Here is a 20,730-nt window from a genome sequence, read left to right as displayed (position 1 = left end):
AAGTTTAAATAGTATTAGTCCGACTCGGGTTGGTTTTAGTAACGTACTTTTAACCTTCGTTCATTTTAGTTGTTAGTATTTTTTTGAAAATGTTCAGATCATTTTAATCTATATACCTTGAAAATGTCCATTTTGATACATGTATTTTTAAAAAACGATCATTTTAGTCACTATTCACAATATTTTAAAACAAAATTTACACATAACGAAAACTATTTAGTATAAAGTAATAGTTACATTTTAATAAATATATTAATTGTAATGCAGTGTTGAAATTGTGGAAATTGTGATAGAAAATATGAAATTTAAAATAAAATGAATGAACCAAAATGATTACTTTTTAAAACTAATTAGCCAAAATGAACCTTTTCAAAATATGTGGACTAAAATAAATCAAAGTTGAAACAGAGACGAATTTTTTTTTTAAAATAGGACTAAAATGAATCAAAATGTATATTTGTAAAGTTTTAAAAAGTGACCCATTTAGAACTTGTTTGCAAAATTTTAGAAACGGGATAAAAATGAAAATGAAAATACTAAAATAATATATTTTTAAAAGGTGGAGGGATAAAACTTAGCCCTTTAAACGTGTAGGAATTAAAAAGAACATAAAGTTAAAAGTAGAGAAAATAAAATAAATAAATAATCAAAAGTAGGATGAAAATAATATTTAAACATTATTTGAGATTTTTGTTTGGTTTTCAATTTGTCTCTCTAATGTGGAAGATTGGTTATGGAGAAATGCGAAAGTGAAAAGAAGAGTGAAGAGGGGATTTGTATTTGAATGGAGAAAGAGGAACAAGAGAAGAATTTTAACACTTTTTTTTGTTCTCCCTTTTTTCCAGTCCCATGGAAAAACTGACATTTTGGTATATTCTTTTTTAGGAATTGCCATGTTTGAGATCTTTGAGTTCAGGTTCTTGTAGATGTTCTCGCATTTCCATTTTGGTGTTTGTGATTCTTTTGAGGTTGAAGTCGCAGTTTTATTTGGGTTAACTTCTGGGTTTAGTTCGAATTTTTTTTTTGATCATGTATAATAAGTTTTTTTTTTTTTTAACTTTTTAAGATGTTTGATATGTATCTCTGAGATGATATAGTGGTTAATATATGAAGTCCTGTGCTATCACTTATATCACATATTGCTTCGAATTTATAAAATTAAAAAAAAAGTTTCACATGTGTTAATAGATAAAATTTATAATTTGTGTCCAAATATCTGCATTTCAGTAAATGGTCAATATATTGCGACCTATTAAATACAAAATTAAAAAATTATACCACACCTTTTTTTTAGAGAGTACCATACATTTTTTAAAATTTACCGACTTAGGACACAATATTAAAGTTTAGAGAGCACTTTTTAGAACTTGGCAACTTTTATATATATATATATATATATACTTTTTAAAGATCGAGTTTAAATTTTATTTTATTGCATTAACCTTCACAACTTTTGGTTCCATCTATTTTGGATATTGAAATTTTAAAAAATAAACTTTATAAACTCTCAAAGGTTTAATTTAGTATTAATTTTTTTATTTTCCTACCTAATATCTATACAACCTATCACCGTTACGGGTAGCTAGTTCAAATAGACTATTCAAATAGACTAGAGTAAATTGAGAGTTTAAAGAGTCCTATAATCAAAATAAAAATATTTTGGATTATACAACTTGAGACGACTCAATAAATATTAAATATTGAGGTTCATTAAATAGAGTAAAGATTCTTTCATAATAAATATAAATCAAAATTTAAACTTACTTGAATTTTCATTTAATAATAAATGTTTTGGTCATGTGACAAATCAACCATATATCTTATAAACGATAATTTCACCTTTTTCAGAAAAAGGTGGTCAACTCTTACTAATTGAGGTTAGATCAAAATTATTGGTTTCATTGTAACCTTTTATAGTTGATGTTTTCTAACAAAGTATCAACCATTCAATTTCCAACTATAATAATAAAAACACGGTAATGTTTCCCCTGTGATTTTTTTTTTTCTTTTCTGTTTTAATATCACTTTGTTGAGAGAGAATTTGAACACAACTTTATGCATCTGACATGTGGAGGGACCAACCAAATCAACTATAATCACAAAACGGGAGTTCAGTTGGGAACCCAACTAAAACATAAATATTATCAAGGAAAGATGTACTGATCACCAATGGAAAATTTGTTGATTCTCATCTACAAAGCGTTGGAATAGCAAGACAACTCTTTCCAAAGCTTCCCATAAAAGGTGAATTCTATCCTTCACAAAGGTATGTAATTTTCCATGCAATTTAACTAAGTTCGGCTCAATGCCAACTCATACTAAGTTCTAAGTTAAACTTTAGAGTCTAAGTGGTCGAACATCACATTAGTGCAAGGTTCTGTATGCAGGTATTCATCCCAATTATTTAGATGTCAGACTCAGATTTCGAAATGACACGTCACTTTGGTTAGAATCCAGCATCAACATAGTCCATAATAAGTTAGTCAAATAATTTTTTTTTATTTTAAATAATCAATTCAAATGATTTGTTTCAACTTGTATAAAGATTTTAATATTGCAAGTTTTCAATAGGCTGAAAACTGAAGAAAAAAACATTACTTAAGGTTGCCTAAATGGAATATATAAGGTTTTGATTAATAATAAAGTTAAAAATTCATTTCATAATAATTTTATCATTAATAATGTAAAACTAGGTTTGTTTGTTGACAAATTTCTCCATGTGGCATGAAACATACTTTTAAATTTGAATAAGATTTTAAATAGTATTTTACAATAATTCTAAAATGATTAAATATTGTTTGTAAACAAGCGAAAATTTGAAACAATATTATTGTTCCATAGAACCTAAAAATAAAAAATTTGTAGACTAAGACTTCGATGTTTATAGACTACAAATTAGAGACTAATGAGTCGTTTTCATATGTATAGTGAATTAAAAGATATAACGACAAAAAAAAAGAGAGAAACGAATTATTGATTATATGTAAAGATCCTCAAATCTAATGACTAATATTAAAGGTTATAATCAATTTGACAAACGAGAAGAATAATTCATGTAAATTATTAACATTTGTTAGGTCACTTATCCTCATACTATAAAAAATTGTTTATTAACATTTGTTAGGTCACTTATCCCCATACTATAAAAAATTGTTCATATAACTACCAACATGGTCCTATTTTAAAAATATAGAAATTAAGAAATGTTTTAAAAATATCTGAATAAAAATAAATAAAAATTATTGATTAAAGTATGTATTTTTAAAAGTGATGAAAATTGAAATTATAAGATTAAAATATTATTTAAAACTTAATAAAAATAGACACGAATCTAAGCGTGGGACTTGACATTGCTTCAGAACCAATTCCAAGTGGATTCCAGTGGTGCAGTCCGCTTTAACGCAGCACTATCAGAGATTCAATTTCCACTCATCAACGCCGTCCAATCAGATTGATGCAGATTTTCTCGCCGTCCGATTTCATTGGAGGCCAATCATTCGTTGGTTTCCCGTAACCATCAATCCGCAGCGTTTCACTTTTTTCCTCTTTCAAGTTTATGGTTTAAAAGAACTCATTAAAAAAAAAAGGGTTATTGGTTTTTTTTTTCTTTTCGTAGAAAAAAAGGTTATTGGTTTAGAATATGCTTTTCGTCGTTCTTTCACTCTCCTAATTTAATTTTTACTTTAATCTGGCAAAGTTTTCACTGGTTGTGAAATTTTAAAATGACAATAAATGTTATATAAATAATACAAACAATAATCCCAAGCAAGTACATTGATGTTTTTCTTTTTAATGAATTAATATTATCGATTAGACTCGTTGTTTCATATTACTTTACTTTAAATAACTAAATTGATTGAACCACCTCGAAGAATCATAATGTCCAAAAAATATTGATGTTACACACCAAAGTAATTGGTAAACTCTCCAATTCCCAAAGTGGAAGTCTAGTTCAATCACGACCTTGGAACGTGAATGTCGTCAACAAGAAATCTGATGACTATTGGCGGAGAATTAGTTGATTGATAGGTATGGGCAGGCAACATTTTTCAACACCCTTCTATAAAAGAGAAAGTCTATTACTTACCTAAGTACGAGATCCTTACGAAACTCGACTTAACACTGGCTCAAACTAAGTTTAAACAAGCTTCAAAGTGTATGTGGCAAAGTACTATTTCGATTCAAGGTTACTGCTTGAAGGTTGTCAATTCGCCATACACAGGATTCACCTCGGCTCGTGTGTTGACGTGTAACCTCGCCATAATCTGTGCATCGACACCAATAAAAATCTATCAAACACAAAGTAATCAACCAATAATCTGTTTTATATTCTATAAAATAAACCAACTCTTTATACTCAATTTTGGTTTATTGCACCAATCTAAAATGGATGACATGCAAAACAAGATAACATCATAAAGGGTGTGAATCATAGCAAGAAATAAAGTTTCCGTAACACAGAAAATTTTCTCTCTATTTTTTTTAACTCATTGAAATTTTCATTTATTTTTCTCCCTCCTCCCCCGAACCACTGACTGACCCTTGTTCGGGAGGGAGAAGTTTATTCATTCAATGGAGCTTTCTTTGTTTGATCTAGTAAGGGGGTGTTAGAAATAAGCCACCGCCCGACGAAACAGCGGTTTACAACAGAGCGACCCGGGACATCGAGCGAAGAGCTCCAATGCGCGTATTCGGAGCTACGCGGATGCCGTAGTCGCAGAAGCCGGATCAACATCATGACAACGGCATTCTGGAAACTGTTGGGCCAGCCACAATTGGTGTAATGTCTGGGTGCGTATGGCGGTACACTGAGAGCACCTTTCAAGTCGGCTGACAAAGAAAGAAAAAAGGGTTTCGTCGTCTTTTTCCTGCTTTCACCTTCGATTGCGAAGGGATTTGAGACCGGTTTTCAATTCGCTTCTCTCTCTCCGGCGAGGTTTGAACTTCGCGTGGTGGGAAGGCCTTTGCAATTCGCATCTTCCTGTCCAGCAAAGAAAGTGAAGGGGAGCGGACAACAAGTTGGAGGACGCTGCAGAACCGCGTGATTGATCCAACTTGCTTCAAATCTTATTTTTGGGGTTAGACAATCTCCCATAAACATTGAGAAGATAACACCAAACTATGACTACTTAACCATGAGACTCATAATTAGGCGGAGGCTTAGCCTAGTTCTCGACCTCGGGTTTGAGCTCGGCCTTTGCCTAGTTCTTGGACTCGGGTTCGACCTATTTGGTCCTTTACTTAATTTCACCCATAATACCGACAAATACATTCATTCAACGCAACTAAATCAACTCTATTCAATTAATTTAGTCGATGTTTCAGTTTTCGGCTTGCATTCCTACCCATAAAATACACTATCCATTTATTTGTAAATTCTCAAAAGGCCTACATGGTCATTTGGTACCATATCCCGAATGCACAAGTAACATGAAAATTAATGATACGAATTTGACTACTTAAAAGTTGACAACATTTAAAAGGTCAACATATTGTTTATTATTAGTTGGCAATATCGTTATGGATTCAATAGACTTAGTATTTTTATACATTTTACCCAACAATATGTTATTACCCGTAAATACGGTTAATTAAAAAATAGACTAAATATATCATTTTGTTTCTAACAGTTTTTTTTTTCAGTTTCGTGTATATTCTTTTAAAAATTCTAATTTTATCATTTACGTGTCTAACACTTTGCATTCAAGTCCTCAGAATTCTAACTCACTAGAACATGAACTGAGGTGAACTCTAAACCTCCTGAATTAATGACTTGCAAATAGATCATTGCATCATTGTGGTGCTCAGTCATATATGGACATTTAATTAGTACTTCATCCGAACTGAGTGTCGAGCTGAGTTTAGTAAAGTATATGCAGAGATTGTGTACGTTAGTGAATGTGAGACTTTGCCTTTTATAAGGGTTGTATAGAAAATTGTCACTTTACTTATCATTCAGCAGATCTTCTGTCGGCGGTCAACAAATCTTCTATCAACAAAAATAACATTGTGTCGGTTGTTAACTTACCTTCATAGGCAAAATCTTCTTTCCTTTCCAAGACAAAGTCGAGCTGAGCTTAACTATTGAGCAATACAAAACACGAAAATAACTAACTGACGTTGTGTTACAATTCACAGTTTTATTTAATTAAAAAAAATCTCTCAATATTTCCCACGTGGCAAAGAAAGTGATTTTTTTTATTTTCGGAGAGAAAAGCGGGACTTACATGCCCAAGAAAAACAAACTACAGAGAGATAATTTGACGGGATATGGAGGTCCCAAAAGTATGTGCCATCAACGGTTGGAAAAGGCCTCTTCGAGGCTCACTACACAAAGTACATTATTGTGCTAAAGTTAAATTCTTTTCCTTCTTTTAATTATTTTTCATGTACAAAATTTTATAACCCATTTACCATATTATTTTTTTTTATATCAGAATATTTTACAATGCCTTTTATAAGTTTTTACCATAACCTTTATTTAAGAGCTTTTTAGTTGTTTAAACTTTATTAAGACGTAAACAGGTATTATAAAATATAGATTACAATTATTAAAAAAATGACGTTAAATAAGTTCATTTTTGAAAAAAATACACTTTTGGTTCTTAAGGTTTGTGGTAGATGTCTATTAGTCTTGGACTTTCAATAAATATTTTTAGTTGCTGAAGTTTGGAATAGGTGTCTATTTGGAGGGACACTTTCGACCTTTATATTTAAAAAATGATTTTAAATAGTCCTCGAACTCCTTTGACTATTAGTTGACTGGTTAAAGATAAAGAGTTTAACCATCTGAGTTTTCTCTCGTTCTCTCTTCTATGTCTTCCTTTCTCCTTCCCCTTCTCCCCCATCTTTGAGGAACGCTGTCCCCGTCGGCCATTTCTCTCATCCCTCATCGCCTACTGTGCTGCTTTACTATCGCCATCACACTGGAACAAAAGAATAACACCCTCTGTTTTTCTTCTTCTTCACCTCTCTGCTCGCTTCTCTCCCCAAACAAAAAAAAAAAAAAAACAAAAACAAAGCCTTTTTCTACATATTGAAATTTCCAAACAATGCAATTTTAGTTTAATTTAAGGGGTATTGTTGAGTTTTTTATTTTTCTGGGTGATGGAACTCCTGCAAATTTGAAGTGGATGTCAACGGTTTTTAATGTTGAACCATTTTTACTGCTTTACCCCATTGATTGGGCATTTCATCTTCTTTATTCCATCCCTCTGTCCGGTGGGCAATAGAAAAAGGGCAAAGGCGACCGGTGGGCAAGGAAAGAAACAGTTGGCAGGTGGTGAGAGAAAATAAATGGTCGGCGGCGACGACACGACAATGTTCACCGGAGATGGGAGAGATGAGGAAGGAGAGAGGAAGAGAAGAGGAAAAGATAGAAAACTCAAACGGTGAAACCCCTTTTAACAGTCAACTAAAGGTTAACTAATGGTCAAATAAATTGCATGACCATCTAGAAAACTTTAGAGATCAAATGTACAGTTACTCCAAATTTTTAAAATTTTAAAAATTAAATAAATACTTACTCCAAATGTCAGAGACCAAAAAAGTATATTTTTTCTTTGATTTTCAATATATACGTTATTTGTTTAGAGAACACAAGGGTTACGATGTAAAAGTGTGAAACTTTAAAACTAAAACTATATTATATTTCAATCCAATTAAACAGCGCCACGTATCGAATCCACCGCTCGAGTATGTTTCTATAAAGCTAGGGTTTTTGGGCATGAACGAGGGCCCATCAATGAAGGTGGCTTGTTCCTGTCCAATTATAAGTGGGCCGAAAATGGGCCTAAATGACTTTGGAGGAAAGAGAAGGATATTTTCGTGTGGCAACTGACGAACAACAACATTTTCAATCGGCAAAGGAAAAATATTGAAGATGTTATTTTCTTTGCAAAGGAGTTTGAAGAAGCTCAAAAGATGAAAAATGGAGGGGAAGGAGAGCAACAAAACTCACGACCATCGTAACAAATTCGCAACCACAAATATTCCCAACAATAGAGCATAAACAATCACGACATCGAATGAAATGCCCATAACAAGATACCTAAAAAATAAACTCTGATGCTTAATTAGAAATAGTTATTCAAGATTCCACTAGAACAATCATGAAAACGAGTGAATGAACTTATCAAATGATAGGCGAGGTTAAATTTGCTGAAGCATTAGCCTTAAAAGTATAAGTTGAATTTGTAAAGAAAATACAACCATGAATCATACTCAGTTTGGCGGGGATTGATTCCTCTATTGTATACAACTTTCACATTAGTCGAGACTACTGTGAAAATGAATTAAACCCTCAAGATAATTAGTAAGTGTTATTTATATTTTTTCGAGAATTTCTTTTCTTTCTTATTATCACTTTGACACATAATCAATTGCAAATTTCATTTCACTGCATACAACAAATTCCTTGATTACAGATTATGTGGCTTCTAAGGTCTGACTCTACTTTAGAAATGATAACAAATATCGATGAGACTGCCTTTAAACCGTCGTATGAGGAGGTTACATTAAATAGGGATCTAATACTAGTTTACAAAGACTCTTAGCAATCGATGATCAATCTCTCACTTAAAAAAATCGTCACATATTTATTAATACAAAATTCTGAATTCTTGTGTTGCAAAATAATTTAATAATAATAATAAATATAATATATATAAACAACTTAATAATTGTTCAAGCTAAATGGCTATTAAAAAAAAAAACTCTTTAACATCAACTTTATGCTAAAATTTGCTTAATTGAAAAGGATGGGAAATTTTGTCATTATACTCAAATGAGAATCTCTCTAATCTCTAACATGAAAGGGGAAAAAATCTAGGTGATATCATTCTAGAAATTAACGTGGAAAGAGAGATGGATAAATAACAAAATTAATTCAAGGAGTATAAATAAATGAAAGCAGTAAATAATGTTAAAAACCAGAGAAATAAAATTTTATACTTTAGAAAATTAGCAAATGTATCACAAATTTTAGATTCGTAGTTCATCATCTGTATTTCTCGCAGTTAATAATCAATCAATTAATTTACTATTAGCGAGTATAGTTTAACATAATTGATATATATCTCTGATTAATAGGTCACGAATTCGAAATACGACCCCACGTGTTCTATTAAAAAAAGTTAATTTACTATTCATAAATAATTGTTAACGATATATCATGGGAATTTAAAATTTGACAAGGAATAAAATAATCGTAAAACTCTTTCCAAAGTTGCAGGTCCAAATCATCGCTTTTATATATTATTTATTTTTTAGCAAATCTTATAAATTATTAATTTAGAGTTCTTCGAATGTGATAAGTAATAAAAATTTTATTTGTCATATTTGTTAGCATTGCGAAGAGTGAACATAACTCGATTGACAATGACATATATATAAAAATTATGAAGATTTAAACTTTGAGAAAAAATATATCTATTTATATTTATTGTTGAGTTGGCAAATTTTCTTCACCGTTTGAACTACATCTTGAGAGATATTACATTTTAACAAAAATCAAATAATTGAAACATAAATATAAAGAATTTTCATAATTTTAAGTTTTGAAAGTCAAATGGCAAGTTTAATGCTTGAAAATTTAAGATTATTTCCAGTAGGTTAATTAACTTAAAAAAATGTTATATATTTTATTTTTTTGAAATAAAAATATGTTAAATAAATTTATGCATTTTGATGGCTGCACGTAACAGGTAACAAATTTTTTTTAGGTACAATAAGTAAAGAGTGGAGAAATTCGAACTCACATTTTCGTTGAGCTAAACTAAGAATTTAAAAAGTATCAAATAGGTATTTTTAAACTTTTAAATTTGTGTATAACTATACAAAACCTAAATTTTTAATATTATATTAAAAGAATAAAAATGGTAATGTTATATATTTTTAGCGGAAATAAAAATTGTAGGGGAAAAGTGAAAGGGCAGTTTTGTAAATAACGTCAACAAAATCGGATCACTTCTGAAACGGAGAAATGAAAATTAAAATCGTTCGATTCTCAAATTTTATTTTATTTTTGTTTTTGTTTTTGTTTTTTATTTTTCCAGCAACAGAAACCTCTTCCCTTCCCTCTCTCTCTCAACCTGCTCCTTCATCAGTGTATCCCAAATTTTTTTATATGATTTTTCTGAATTGGTGGATAGAGGCGTTCCAATCACTCGATTTTGTTTCGTTAGGGCTTTTCGATTTGTGATTAATCCATGTGGTTTTGATCTGTTTGAATCCAACTGTTTTTGGTTCTCTCATGCGCGTGCGCCGTGAATCCGTCGGCTTGTTGCTCCGATCCAAGAGTTGCAGCTTTTGAATTCGGCAATGGCATCGGCGCAGAACCAAGCGCCGAACGTGGATCTCTTCGATGCCTACTTTCGACGTGCCGATTTGGACCGTGATGGTCGAATTAGTGGTGCTGAAGCGGTTGCCTTCTTTCAAGGCTCAGGATTGGCCAAACAGGTCCTTGCTCAGGTAACTCCGTCACTCCTTCCTTAGCTTTCTTGTTTTTTTTTGTGGCGTTTTGGAAAAATCGATGTTTACTTGGGTTTAGCTTAACTGAGATTTAAATCAGACCTGTTGGGTTTTCTTCTTTTAGAGGCTGGAATTGGAATTTTGATACCTATAGGTTTCGTTAGTTCGAGAAACTTTGAGAAGTTCTACTATTGTATTTTGCTAATTCGACTTCAGTTCTTGTTCTTTTTGTTACTGTTTTGTCGATCTATGTGCAGATTTGGGCGCTTGCGGACCCGAGACAGATTGGTTTCCTTGGTCGAGCGGAGTTTTATAATGCCCTTAGGCTGGTAACTGTAGCACAGAGTAAGAGGGAATTAACTCCTGAGATTGTGAAAGCAGCGTTGTATAGCCCAGCTGCAGCTAAAATACCAGCACCACAAATTAATGTCAATATCCAACCTGCATCTCAGTTCAATTCTACTGCAGCACTACCACCTACACCTCAGAGTGGCATTGTTGCTCCAACGCCCTCCCAAAGCACTGGGTTGGGATCTCAGGTTCCTCGAAATGTCAATGCGAACCTTCCGCCGGTTCCTTCTAGAGAGGGTCAATCAGTAAGGCCTCCGTTGGCAACATCAAATTCTGCTTTCCGTCCAGCACAGGGATTTCCAGGAGCAGGCACTGCATCGGGGCCTCCTCCTACGAATTCAAGCATCTCAACTGATTGGGCAAGCGACGGTGCGGGTGGAGTTCAGGGAACATCCTCACAACCTCCTAACAGAGGAGTCAGTCCTGCTGGGACACAGGTCGGTGCATTTGGGCAATCAAGTGCAGGATTAACAACTTCTCTACCCCCAAGGCCTCAGTCTGCCCCCGGAGCAAAGTCGTCTACAACATCACCTGCGGAGAGTAAAGTGCAAGGTATTTCTGGAAATGGGACTGCTTCTGGACCATATTTTGGAGGAGATATCTTCTCTGCAACCCCAGTTACCTCAGATAAATTGTCTGCTAGCAATAAAACTTCCACATCAGTCACTGCTCCTGTATCTTCTGTTGCACAACCAATAGCTAGAGCAAGTTCCCTTGATTCTTTGCAAAATTCATTTATGAAACCACCCCTTGGTAATCAGTCCCTACGGAACCAGCCAGTTGGGAAGCCCAATCAACAGGGCATAGTGCAACCTGCTTCATCTGGATTATCAACAGGAGCTCATAACTCTGTTTCTGGTCAGTCTCAGCGGCCTTGGCCTAGAATGACACAGACTGATGTGCAGAAGTATACCAAAGTTTTTGTTGAGGTAGATAAAGATAGAGATGGAAAAATTACCGGTGAAGAAGCACGGAACTTGTTCTTGAGTTGGAGACTGCCAAGAGGTATTAATCCATTTAAAGGAGGGTTTTTAGCTTTTCATTTTATGTTTTGCAAGATTGCTGACTTCTTTTTCCTTTCTTATTTATCATCATTCCCGATTCTTATTTTGCTTGAGTCTGGTATGCAACAAGTTTAGACTGTCCAGTAACTTCTCAGCACACTCGAACACAAAGTGGAATTTAGGTTCTATGTGTGGATTACTTTGTGTGATATTCATGAATTATTTTTTAAGTTTCTAATGGTGCTTACCACTCAACTCTGCTTGCATACACACCCATATAATCAGATACAACATTCTCTCTAAACATGAATACTGCTTTTTGGCCTTTTATTTTGTTGTTGAATGCTCTGTAACTTCTCATGGAGGACACTCGTTACTTATTTCTTCTATGGTTAAGAAGCAATTTTATTTATAAGATGAAATGTACAAAAAAAATTTGTATGGGGGGAGGGGGCAGGGGGTATTTTTCTTTTCAATGGATTTATTTCGCATCGAGTTTCAGAGATAGAGACTAAATTTTATTTAAAATTTGTAGCAATTAGTTCAATGATAAAAAACTTGCTTGGTGCCATGGTTGTTTATGTTTGCAATTCAAGTTTTAGCTGCATTTATCTTCCTGATCTTAGGCATGTAGCCTGTCTTCAAAGTACTGCGCCAAACCTTTATTTTTCTTAAGTTGTAAAATTTAGAATTGTTTCATTGATGGTCAGATTAGAATCTTTTCTCTCTCTCATTTGAATGGTTGTTTCTTTGTTTGATAAATCTACATTAAATTTTTTTTCAAGGTTTTAGGTTAATAATGATATTCTCACGAGTATATTATTGTTGACATCTGTCAGAGGTTTTAAAGCAAGTGTGGGACTTATCCGATCAAGATAATGATAGCATGCTTTCTGTCAGGGAGTTCTGTATTGCACTCTATTTGTTGGAGCGGCATAGGGAAGGGCACATTCTTCCTGCTATGCTTCCTAGCAACATCATGTTTGATTTTTCCAGCAATGGTCATCCTGTGACTCCAGCTGCATCTAACTTTAGCAATGCAGCCTGGAGACCGACAGCTGGTAATCCCTTCTGATGAGTCACTTCATGACCTTTTGCAATTAGTTGGACTCCTCTCGGTGGGAAGAAATTTACCTCAATACTAACTTTTTTCTTTACTAAAAAAAGGTTACCAACAGCACCAAGGGATTCCTGGGTCTGGTAATCGGCATGGAGCTCCTACAGCTGGAGTACAACCGCCTAAACCTGCTGCTGTTTCCCAGTTTGAGGATGAGCCACATACCAATAAACCTAAATCAAAGGTTCCTGTGCTGGAGAAAAATCTTGTTAGTCAACTTAGTACAGAGGAGCAGAAGTCTCTCAATTCAAAGTTCCAAGAAGCAGCAGATGCTGAGAAAAAGGCACCTCTTTTACTTCTTTTTTAATGCCTTAGTTTGGTTTTATCCTCTGTTATAGACTATAGTAATGATCTTGGTTAGATATCAACCGAGTTATCATGGAATGACAAATAAAATGCCCCTTTTACACATAGACGTTCTTTTTATTTTATTTTATTTTCTTCTTTTCATGTGTAGTCAGGAGTTTTGATTGATGTTTGAAGTCCCCTAAATATCTATCATAGGGGTTAACAGTTTCATGTTGATATAAACTAAGCCATAATATTAATTGCTCTAATATGAAATACTTTTTACTGATTTTGTGACATGTCTGTCACTCATGCTTTGACACATCTTGTTTTGTTCAATGAAGGTTGAAGAATTGGAGAAAGAAATTTTGGACTCTAGACAGAAAATTGAGTATTTTCGTACTAAAATGCAGGAGCTTGTAAGTACTAAAGTATTATTTTTATGTATTCTCCTTTTTCTTGAAGCCCTGTGCTATTTGTGGTTGTTGTGCTTATATGTGGACTGTCGTGGAGTTGTCCAAATAGTATTGGAAAGATGATAGTTTAGTTGTTGTCATATTCATTCCTCCACCAATACTCGACAACAGAAATTATCCTTTTTGTTGGATATTACTTGACTTGTTCCTTCCATTTGTTTCTCATAAAAACCAATAAAAGTCTAGAAATGTTTTTATAATTTCAGCTTTGTTCATGTACAGTAGGGTTGAGTTGATGAACCTTAATTTGAGCACGCATTGATAAACTGAACACCTATCACATGCTTGAGCGAGAGGTTTATGTTTTTATAAGAGCTAAATTTTGTGTTTTGCTCTACGGCTTTTGCACTGTATATATTCACCGAAGATGGATTACATTATCCGTTAAGACACTTTTTCTTTATAGACAGTTTAGGTATTATATCGTTACCATTGAAAGCATTTTTAAAATCATGAGTCATGATACTGCTTTTCATCTTGGTGATGGGAGACCTCTCCATCCTCTTCTTTTTTAGTTCAGCTTTCCAGTGCTTAATATGTCGTACAGTTGTGTACTTGTTAGTTGTATATGACACGTGTTGCAGTTATCTAACGGTTGATTACCTGCTGCTATTCCCTGATTTTTTTTCTTCTCTCAATAAGGTTTTGTACAAGAGCAGATGTGACAATCGTCTGAATGAAATATCTGAAAGAGTTTCTTCAGATAAACGTGAGGTATCTGTTTGATGGAATAATGTAGTTTATCCTTGTTTAACTTAAATTATTACAATGAGCTCAATGAAGGGTTTGATTATTTCAGGTAGATTCCCTTGCTAAGAAATATGAAGAGAAGTATAAACAATCTGGTGATGTAGCCTCCAGATTAACTGTTGAAGAATCTACATTCCGTGATATACAGGTTTTCATCACTATTTGTAAATCATACAGTAAGTACCGGTTTCAGTTATGCCATGCATTCAGAAACTAACTATATTGGATGCTGTTATTTACTTTGGTTTAGGAGAAGAAGATGGAGGTGTATCAGGCGATTGTGAAGATGGGACAAGATGGTGGTGCAGATGGTGTTCTGCAGGTAAATTTTAGTTTTCTGGCCAATGGAATGGAAGCCTTGTAGGAACTCATCTAAGGTCATTTCTATATTAAAAATTTCAGGCTCGTGCTGACCGTATCCAGTCAGATATTGAGGAGTTAGTGAAAGGTCTCAATGAACGCTGCAAGAGTTATGGCTTGCGTGCAAAACCAATAACTCTGACAGAACTTCCTTTTGGTAAGTTTCTTGAGCATTAATTATTTAGTCCTCTGCCAAACCTCAGTTGTCTGGATATTATTATAGTTCCCTTTCTAGCAGTCAATATTTGTGTCGACATGAAATTAACTCAAGATATCTTGGTTATGAATGATTTGCATTCAAACAAAAGGATCATTTTACCTTCCATTTTCGAATACTAGTCCGTCATTAGTGACAAAGTATCGGGACTGTCATGTATTTCCTTTTAATCTTATTTGATATCTTAACTTTAAAAAGTTAGTGAATGTAAATTTTATAAAAGTTCAGTTTTGGCTATAATATTAACGAATAAGGAATTTAGTCATGAAAAATATAGGCTTACCTTTTCTTTCTTTCTTTCTTTTCTTAATAGAGAAGTTATGAATAAATTAGGTACTCAACACTTCCAACAATTCTAATCATTTCTCTGACAATATAACATTAATTGCATATTTATGTGGGAGAAAAGGTCATTCATCCATCAATTATCATTATCCTTTTTTCTTTTCAACTATTAAATTGTTGAAGTGTTTATTGAAGTTGCATTTAGTTAATTTCATCCAATAATATTTTTTATCAGTGTGTAAAGAAACCCCACTCATCATCCTGTTCATTGGCATTCATAAATCTTATTGTTTGCTACTTCCACATCACCGTTGTTAATTTAATAGTGTGAAAAGTTTTTTTTTTCCTTTCAATGATTGAATATTGTAGTTTGCATCTCTGTTTATTTATTATTATTTTTAACTTGGGGCATAAATAGGTACAATTTATTTATCTTTTCATTCTTCTTACTGTATCAAGAAGAATATTGGAGAAAAAATTAAAATAAGAATAGTTTGTCTACAAGAAATATTAACGAATCAATTACCTGATTATTAAAGATTAAAGGACATCAATTTTAAAACGTACAAACACTTAATATTTATTAATTCGTTCCTTTCTAACAAACTTAAGCTTTTAAGCTCCACTCTTTTTTAATTTTTTGATTTTGTCAATAACAATTCATAATTTAAGATTTCAAGTCACGCTGGATGAAATTCTAAAATTGATATCTTGGAAGGTGTGTGAGGTTTAATGCTCTAAGATCATGGTTGTATCTCTATCTATATTTTTAATTTATTTTGCTAATTTCAAATAAATGGAAGTCTTTTTGCCCCCAAGTTGGCAAAGGCTTAGAGTCTCTTGGTCATAATGGCTTAGAGATCTCAAGTTTGAATTTTCGGTGAGCTTAATATCAAAAATCCTTGATATCTCCCGGGTCTGGGCTTGGGTAGGCGCGGGTGCCTCTGGGTATAGGGGATCAAAGCTCCAATTCCCGGTTATAAATAATAATAATAATAATAATAAATGGAAGTCTTATTTTTGTTGGTATAGTTCATGAGTACAAAATAACCTCCCCCCTCTCTCCCAATTTGATGGTTTTTATCATCTTACAATTCCTTGCACATAGATCATTCTTTTTTTTTTTTGGTATATTATGAAGGGGTGACCTCTCCCCCATTCTCTCTCCCTCTGTGTTCTTTTTCATTGCTCTTGAGAATCTTGTTCGTTATCTTTTTTGTTGATCACTTCCCCCCTCAATGTTTCAAATAAAGGTTGGCAACCTGGCATTCAAGTGGGAGCTGCTGACTGGGATGAAGATTGGGATAAATTTGAAGATGAAGGTATGCTAGAGGAATTTATATTAGGCATTTACTGGATTTTATACCTTCTTTCTTTTCCTTATTTTTGCAGACTGCCGATTGCTTAATCTTTCGTAATTTCTTTTCAGGTTTCACTGTTGTCAAGGAGCTCACTCTTGATGTGCAAAATGTCATAGCACCTCCGAAGCAGAAATCTAAGTCAGTGCAAAAAGAAAAAGGTGCAGCCGTTGACAGCCAAAAAGTTGCACCTGCACCAGACGCTGATACCAAGGAAGGTACCAAGGAAGGAGGTTCTGAACCAGATCCTGATACCAAGGGAGAGAAACCTCCTAGTATGGATGAAACAGCTGTTGAAAATGGCTCCACACATGATAATAAAAGTGAAGGTGAATCAGCCAAAAGTGCTCCTAACAGCCCCTTTGCAAGTAGTGCTATTGGAAGTCCCAAGGAGTCTATGGATTCCAATTTTGGAAAGGCTGCTGGTTTTGATGCTTCACCCCGTGATAAGGACGCTCATAGGTATTGTCAACAGTCTTTTTCCTCATAGTTTTTATGAAGCTTTATCCTTCTGATATATGTCTTACCCTTTACTCGTCACATATTGGGCCAACTGCACGTGTGAGGAGTGTTAGAGGATGAATTGAAAAGAATGGGCGCTATGTGACTGACAAAGTGTCAAAGTAGAATGAACTGAAAATAGTTATCTTAGCCCAACAACTTAAATTTTATTTAGGTGTTCTGGAGTCTGTATTTCTCTTAGAGCCTTTTTTTTTAAATTTATTATTATTGTTATTATTTTTTTTTTTAACTCTATAGTCTTTTTGTGTGTACCCATTTCTTTGTGGTTGATGGGTCATGGTCTTGATCTCTTATTTATTACCACCGTTACCTGTTTATTTTTAACACACAATATCAATTCACAAATGTGGAGTGCAAAAGGGAGGGAGTGGGAATTACGGAAAACTCTTGAATTTGTTAAATCTAGAAGGGAGTAATTCTAAAGGAATTCAGAGTTGCAAAAGGAGTTCATAACTACTGTCATTACCATGATTTTTTTCTCATTGAAGTTGACTCAAGAAATAATTGTAACTTAACTATTTCTTCAGTGATCACGGAGGTGTGGGGTCGGTGTTTTCTGGTGACAAGAGCTATGACGAACCTGCTTGGGGAAGGTTTGATACGAATGATGATGTTGACTCTGTTTGGGGCTTTAATGCAGGAGGTTCCACTAAGGTAAGCAGAAAATTGTCCATTATAATAGACAGCTGAATTAGAACAAATGCTCCTCACTTTATACTATCAACTTTTTTTTCCCTTATACTTCCCTCTTGATGCTTCCCATTCCATATATTTGAGAACTTGGAAACAGACATTCTGTTTTGGTCAGAGTGTGTTGGACACGGATGTCTGGATATGTGCAGATATGGCTGCAATTGTGCAGCCCTTTAAAAAAACCTATTCAATTGTTGTTTTTTAGGTCTTGTTTGATAACATTTTCGTTTTTCGTTTTTTGTATTTAAAATTATGCATGTTTTCTCACCATTTCTTTAGGCTGTTTTTCACGTTTCTTCCAAACACATTTGAATTTCAAACTCAAATTTTATAAATAAAAACATATTTTTGAGAACTATTTCTTTTGGTTTTCAAAATTTGGCATAGATTTTAAAACTGTCTTTAAAATAATCTTGATAATAAGACAAATGAATACTTTGGTGAAAGTAAGGGTTGGAAGCTTAATTTTCAAAAACTGGAAACCAAAAACAAAATGGTTATCAAACGGGCTTTATTTTCTTTAAGTTAAATTTGCTTGTTGTATCTATTTTGAAGGGTTAACTATATCGATGTACACACATATTCGATGCCCATATATTTGAAATTTCAATTGGGTGGTTTTCTTTTGTCTGGTGATTCTGAGTTCTGCTTGTTGCCAATGTTTGTTTTGTTGCGGCGCTTGTTCATTAAGCTGTTAGTAAGATCTGCTGGTGCATATATTTAATTTCTGCTATTTACTTTTTGTAGACCGACAATGATCTAAACCGGGACAGCTACTTTTTCGATTCTGGGGAGTTGGGTTTAAACCCTATCAGAACAGATCCATTCCCGGCTAAGAGAAGTACATTTGCTTTTGATGAGTCCGTTCCTAGCACCCCGCTCTTCAACTCAGGCAATTCACCACATAACTTCAGAGAGGGGTCGGAACCAAGTTTCGACAGCTTCTTGAGGTTTGATTCTTTCGGTATGCACGACAGTGGCATTTTTCCTCCACAGGACAACACATTTTCACGATTCGACTCGATGCGCAGCAGTAGAGACTTTGACCAGGGTCATGGATTCTCCTCGTTTGGTCCACCCGACACACCTCACAGCAGTAGAGACTTCAATCGGGGCCATGGACCCTCATCATTGTCAAGATTCGATTCGATGCGCAGCAGCAAGGACTTTGATCAAGGATTCCCTTCATTGGCACGATTCGACTCAATGCGCAGTAGCAAAGACTTCGATCAGGGACATGGATTCCCATCATTCGATGATGCAGCAGATCCTTTCGGAGCAACGGGGCCATTTAGGGCGTCCCTGGATAATCAAACTCCGAAGAGAGGATCGGATAATTGGAGCGCGTTTTAGCCAGGTTTGCATTGCTCATTTTACATATGATATATCTTTTGTTCTAAAGCTTCTAGAACGGTTTAAGCTGGGATGATATTATTTGAGATGTAGGTTTGTCCTCAGTGTGCCATCTTTGCCTCAGGTTGATATGCTTGTGATGTATTTTTTTTTCTTTTCACCTTGTGTATTCAATTTTTTATATAAATTTTAAATTCATTTGTATGTTTTTTTTTTCCTTTTTGGGTTAAAAAAAATCCTTTACAGCTTATTGGCGTGAGAATTTGATTATTTGCTGTTGAGAATTATGATGATCCCACCGAGCCTTGAGGTTTGATTTGCTTCCATGTATTATTATCTTTAATTTTGCTAAATAATGGAATATGTTAGTTTGGGTCTTTGTATGATTTCTATATTGTTGGCCTCTATCAACAATTAATTTCGTGCTTTTGATTAGGATGAGAAATTTTGTCGACTCGAAATATCCCGCGATTGTTAGCAGCTTGTGGGCTTTTTAGGGCATATTTTGTTTATTAACGTTAATGTTTCTTGTCTATTGTTTATCATTTTTAATTTTTGAAAAAACATAAGCGTTTGATTAATGTTTTTATTTCAAATTGAATGACATATGCAAGATTCTTGTTTCTGTTTTCAATTTTTTTCAAACATGTATATAAGCATTGTTTTAACATTTTTGACCTATAAAATGCATAATAGATATTTAAAAATAAATAAAACAAAAAGACTTGAACGTTTAATTAAAAGATTTTAATTTTCATATAAACTTGTTTATTTTAATTTAAAAGGGTAGAAAACAAGAAATAGTTAACTTTTGTAAAACAGAAAAAAAGAGGAAAAGAAATTGCTACTAAAGGTAATTTTACCTTTTTTTTTTAAATTATTAAAAACTAGAAACTTCCCTGAAAAATTGGAAAAAATACCTAAGAAAGTTACCAAACAAATCTCGTGTCACTGACTTTGATGAAGTTCAAAACTGGAAGCAATTAGTTTGGAGCTCGTTCGAGGAATAACCCGATAACATAATGGCCGTGTATGAGACAACTTCGATGTTGAGTCGGGGATGCAAACATAGCGGTCCGGACCGGTGTCAAGAAAGGGACACTTAGACGTCCTAGGTGCTTCGTTCGAGGAATAACCCGATAACATAATGATTGTGCATGAGACCACTTCAATGTTGAGTCGGGGATGCGAATATAGCGGCTCGGACCAGTGTCAAGAAAGGGACACTTAGACGTCCTAGGTGCATTAAAGCAGACCTTTTCTCCTTGAATGTGTGTGTTATACCTTTTTCTATAAAAATAAAATGTTATTGCAGTGGCTAACATTTTAAAAATGAAAAATTCAATAGCCAACACCTAACCAAACTAATAAAAAAAAATTATTAAAATTAAGATTAAAAAGCACTTTTTGGTCCTTGTACTTTCATTAAAAGTAACCATACAAAAGTAACCATTTAGTTGATGTAGTTTTAAATTGATAACAATTT

General features: G+C 33.8%; 1 protein-coding gene across 1 annotated transcript; it reads left to right on the top strand.

The window, feature by feature from the left end:
* Positions 1–10,028: 10,028 nt before the first annotated feature.
* LOC111007648 (uncharacterized) lies at positions 10,029–19,494 on the top strand. Its single transcript, XM_022280076.2, has 13 exons — positions 10,029–10,470; positions 10,728–11,826; positions 12,665–12,886; positions 12,993–13,225; positions 13,575–13,649; positions 14,349–14,420; positions 14,506–14,604; positions 14,707–14,778; positions 14,859–14,973; positions 16,572–16,640; positions 16,748–17,138; positions 17,726–17,852; positions 18,639–19,494. Exons 1-13 carry the CDS (start codon positions 10,321–10,323, stop codon positions 19,242–19,244), a joined length of 3,330 nt encoding a protein of 1,109 aa, XP_022135768.1. The 5' UTR covers positions 10,029–10,320; the 3' UTR covers positions 19,245–19,494.
* Positions 19,495–20,730: the final 1,236 nt, after the last annotated feature.

The sequence above is a fragment of the Momordica charantia genome (assembly GCF_013281855.1).
Source record: "Momordica charantia cultivar OHB3-1 chromosome 4 unlocalized genomic scaffold, Mcharantia_2.0 BLBB01000004.1, whole genome shotgun sequence".
Lineage (NCBI taxonomy): Eukaryota > Viridiplantae > Streptophyta > Magnoliopsida > Cucurbitales > Cucurbitaceae > Momordica > Momordica charantia.
The sequence above is the reverse complement of the archived record's forward strand: the minus strand, read 5'-3'. Positions and strand labels throughout refer to the sequence as shown.

Bases quoted from the DNA above. Each gene is read 5' to 3' on its own strand.
- LOC111007648 (XM_022280076.2), top strand. From the start codon at position 10,321: ATGGCATCGGCGCAGAACCAAGCGCCGAACGTGGATCTCTTCGATGCC. The intron at 11,827-12,664 runs GTATTAATCCAT...GACATCTGTCAG, and splicing joins GAGTTGGAGACTGCCAAGAG to AGGTTTTAAAGCAAGTGTGG. The intron at 14,974-16,571 runs GTAAGTTTCTTG...TTTCAAATAAAG, and splicing joins TCTGACAGAACTTCCTTTTG to GTTGGCAACCTGGCATTCAA.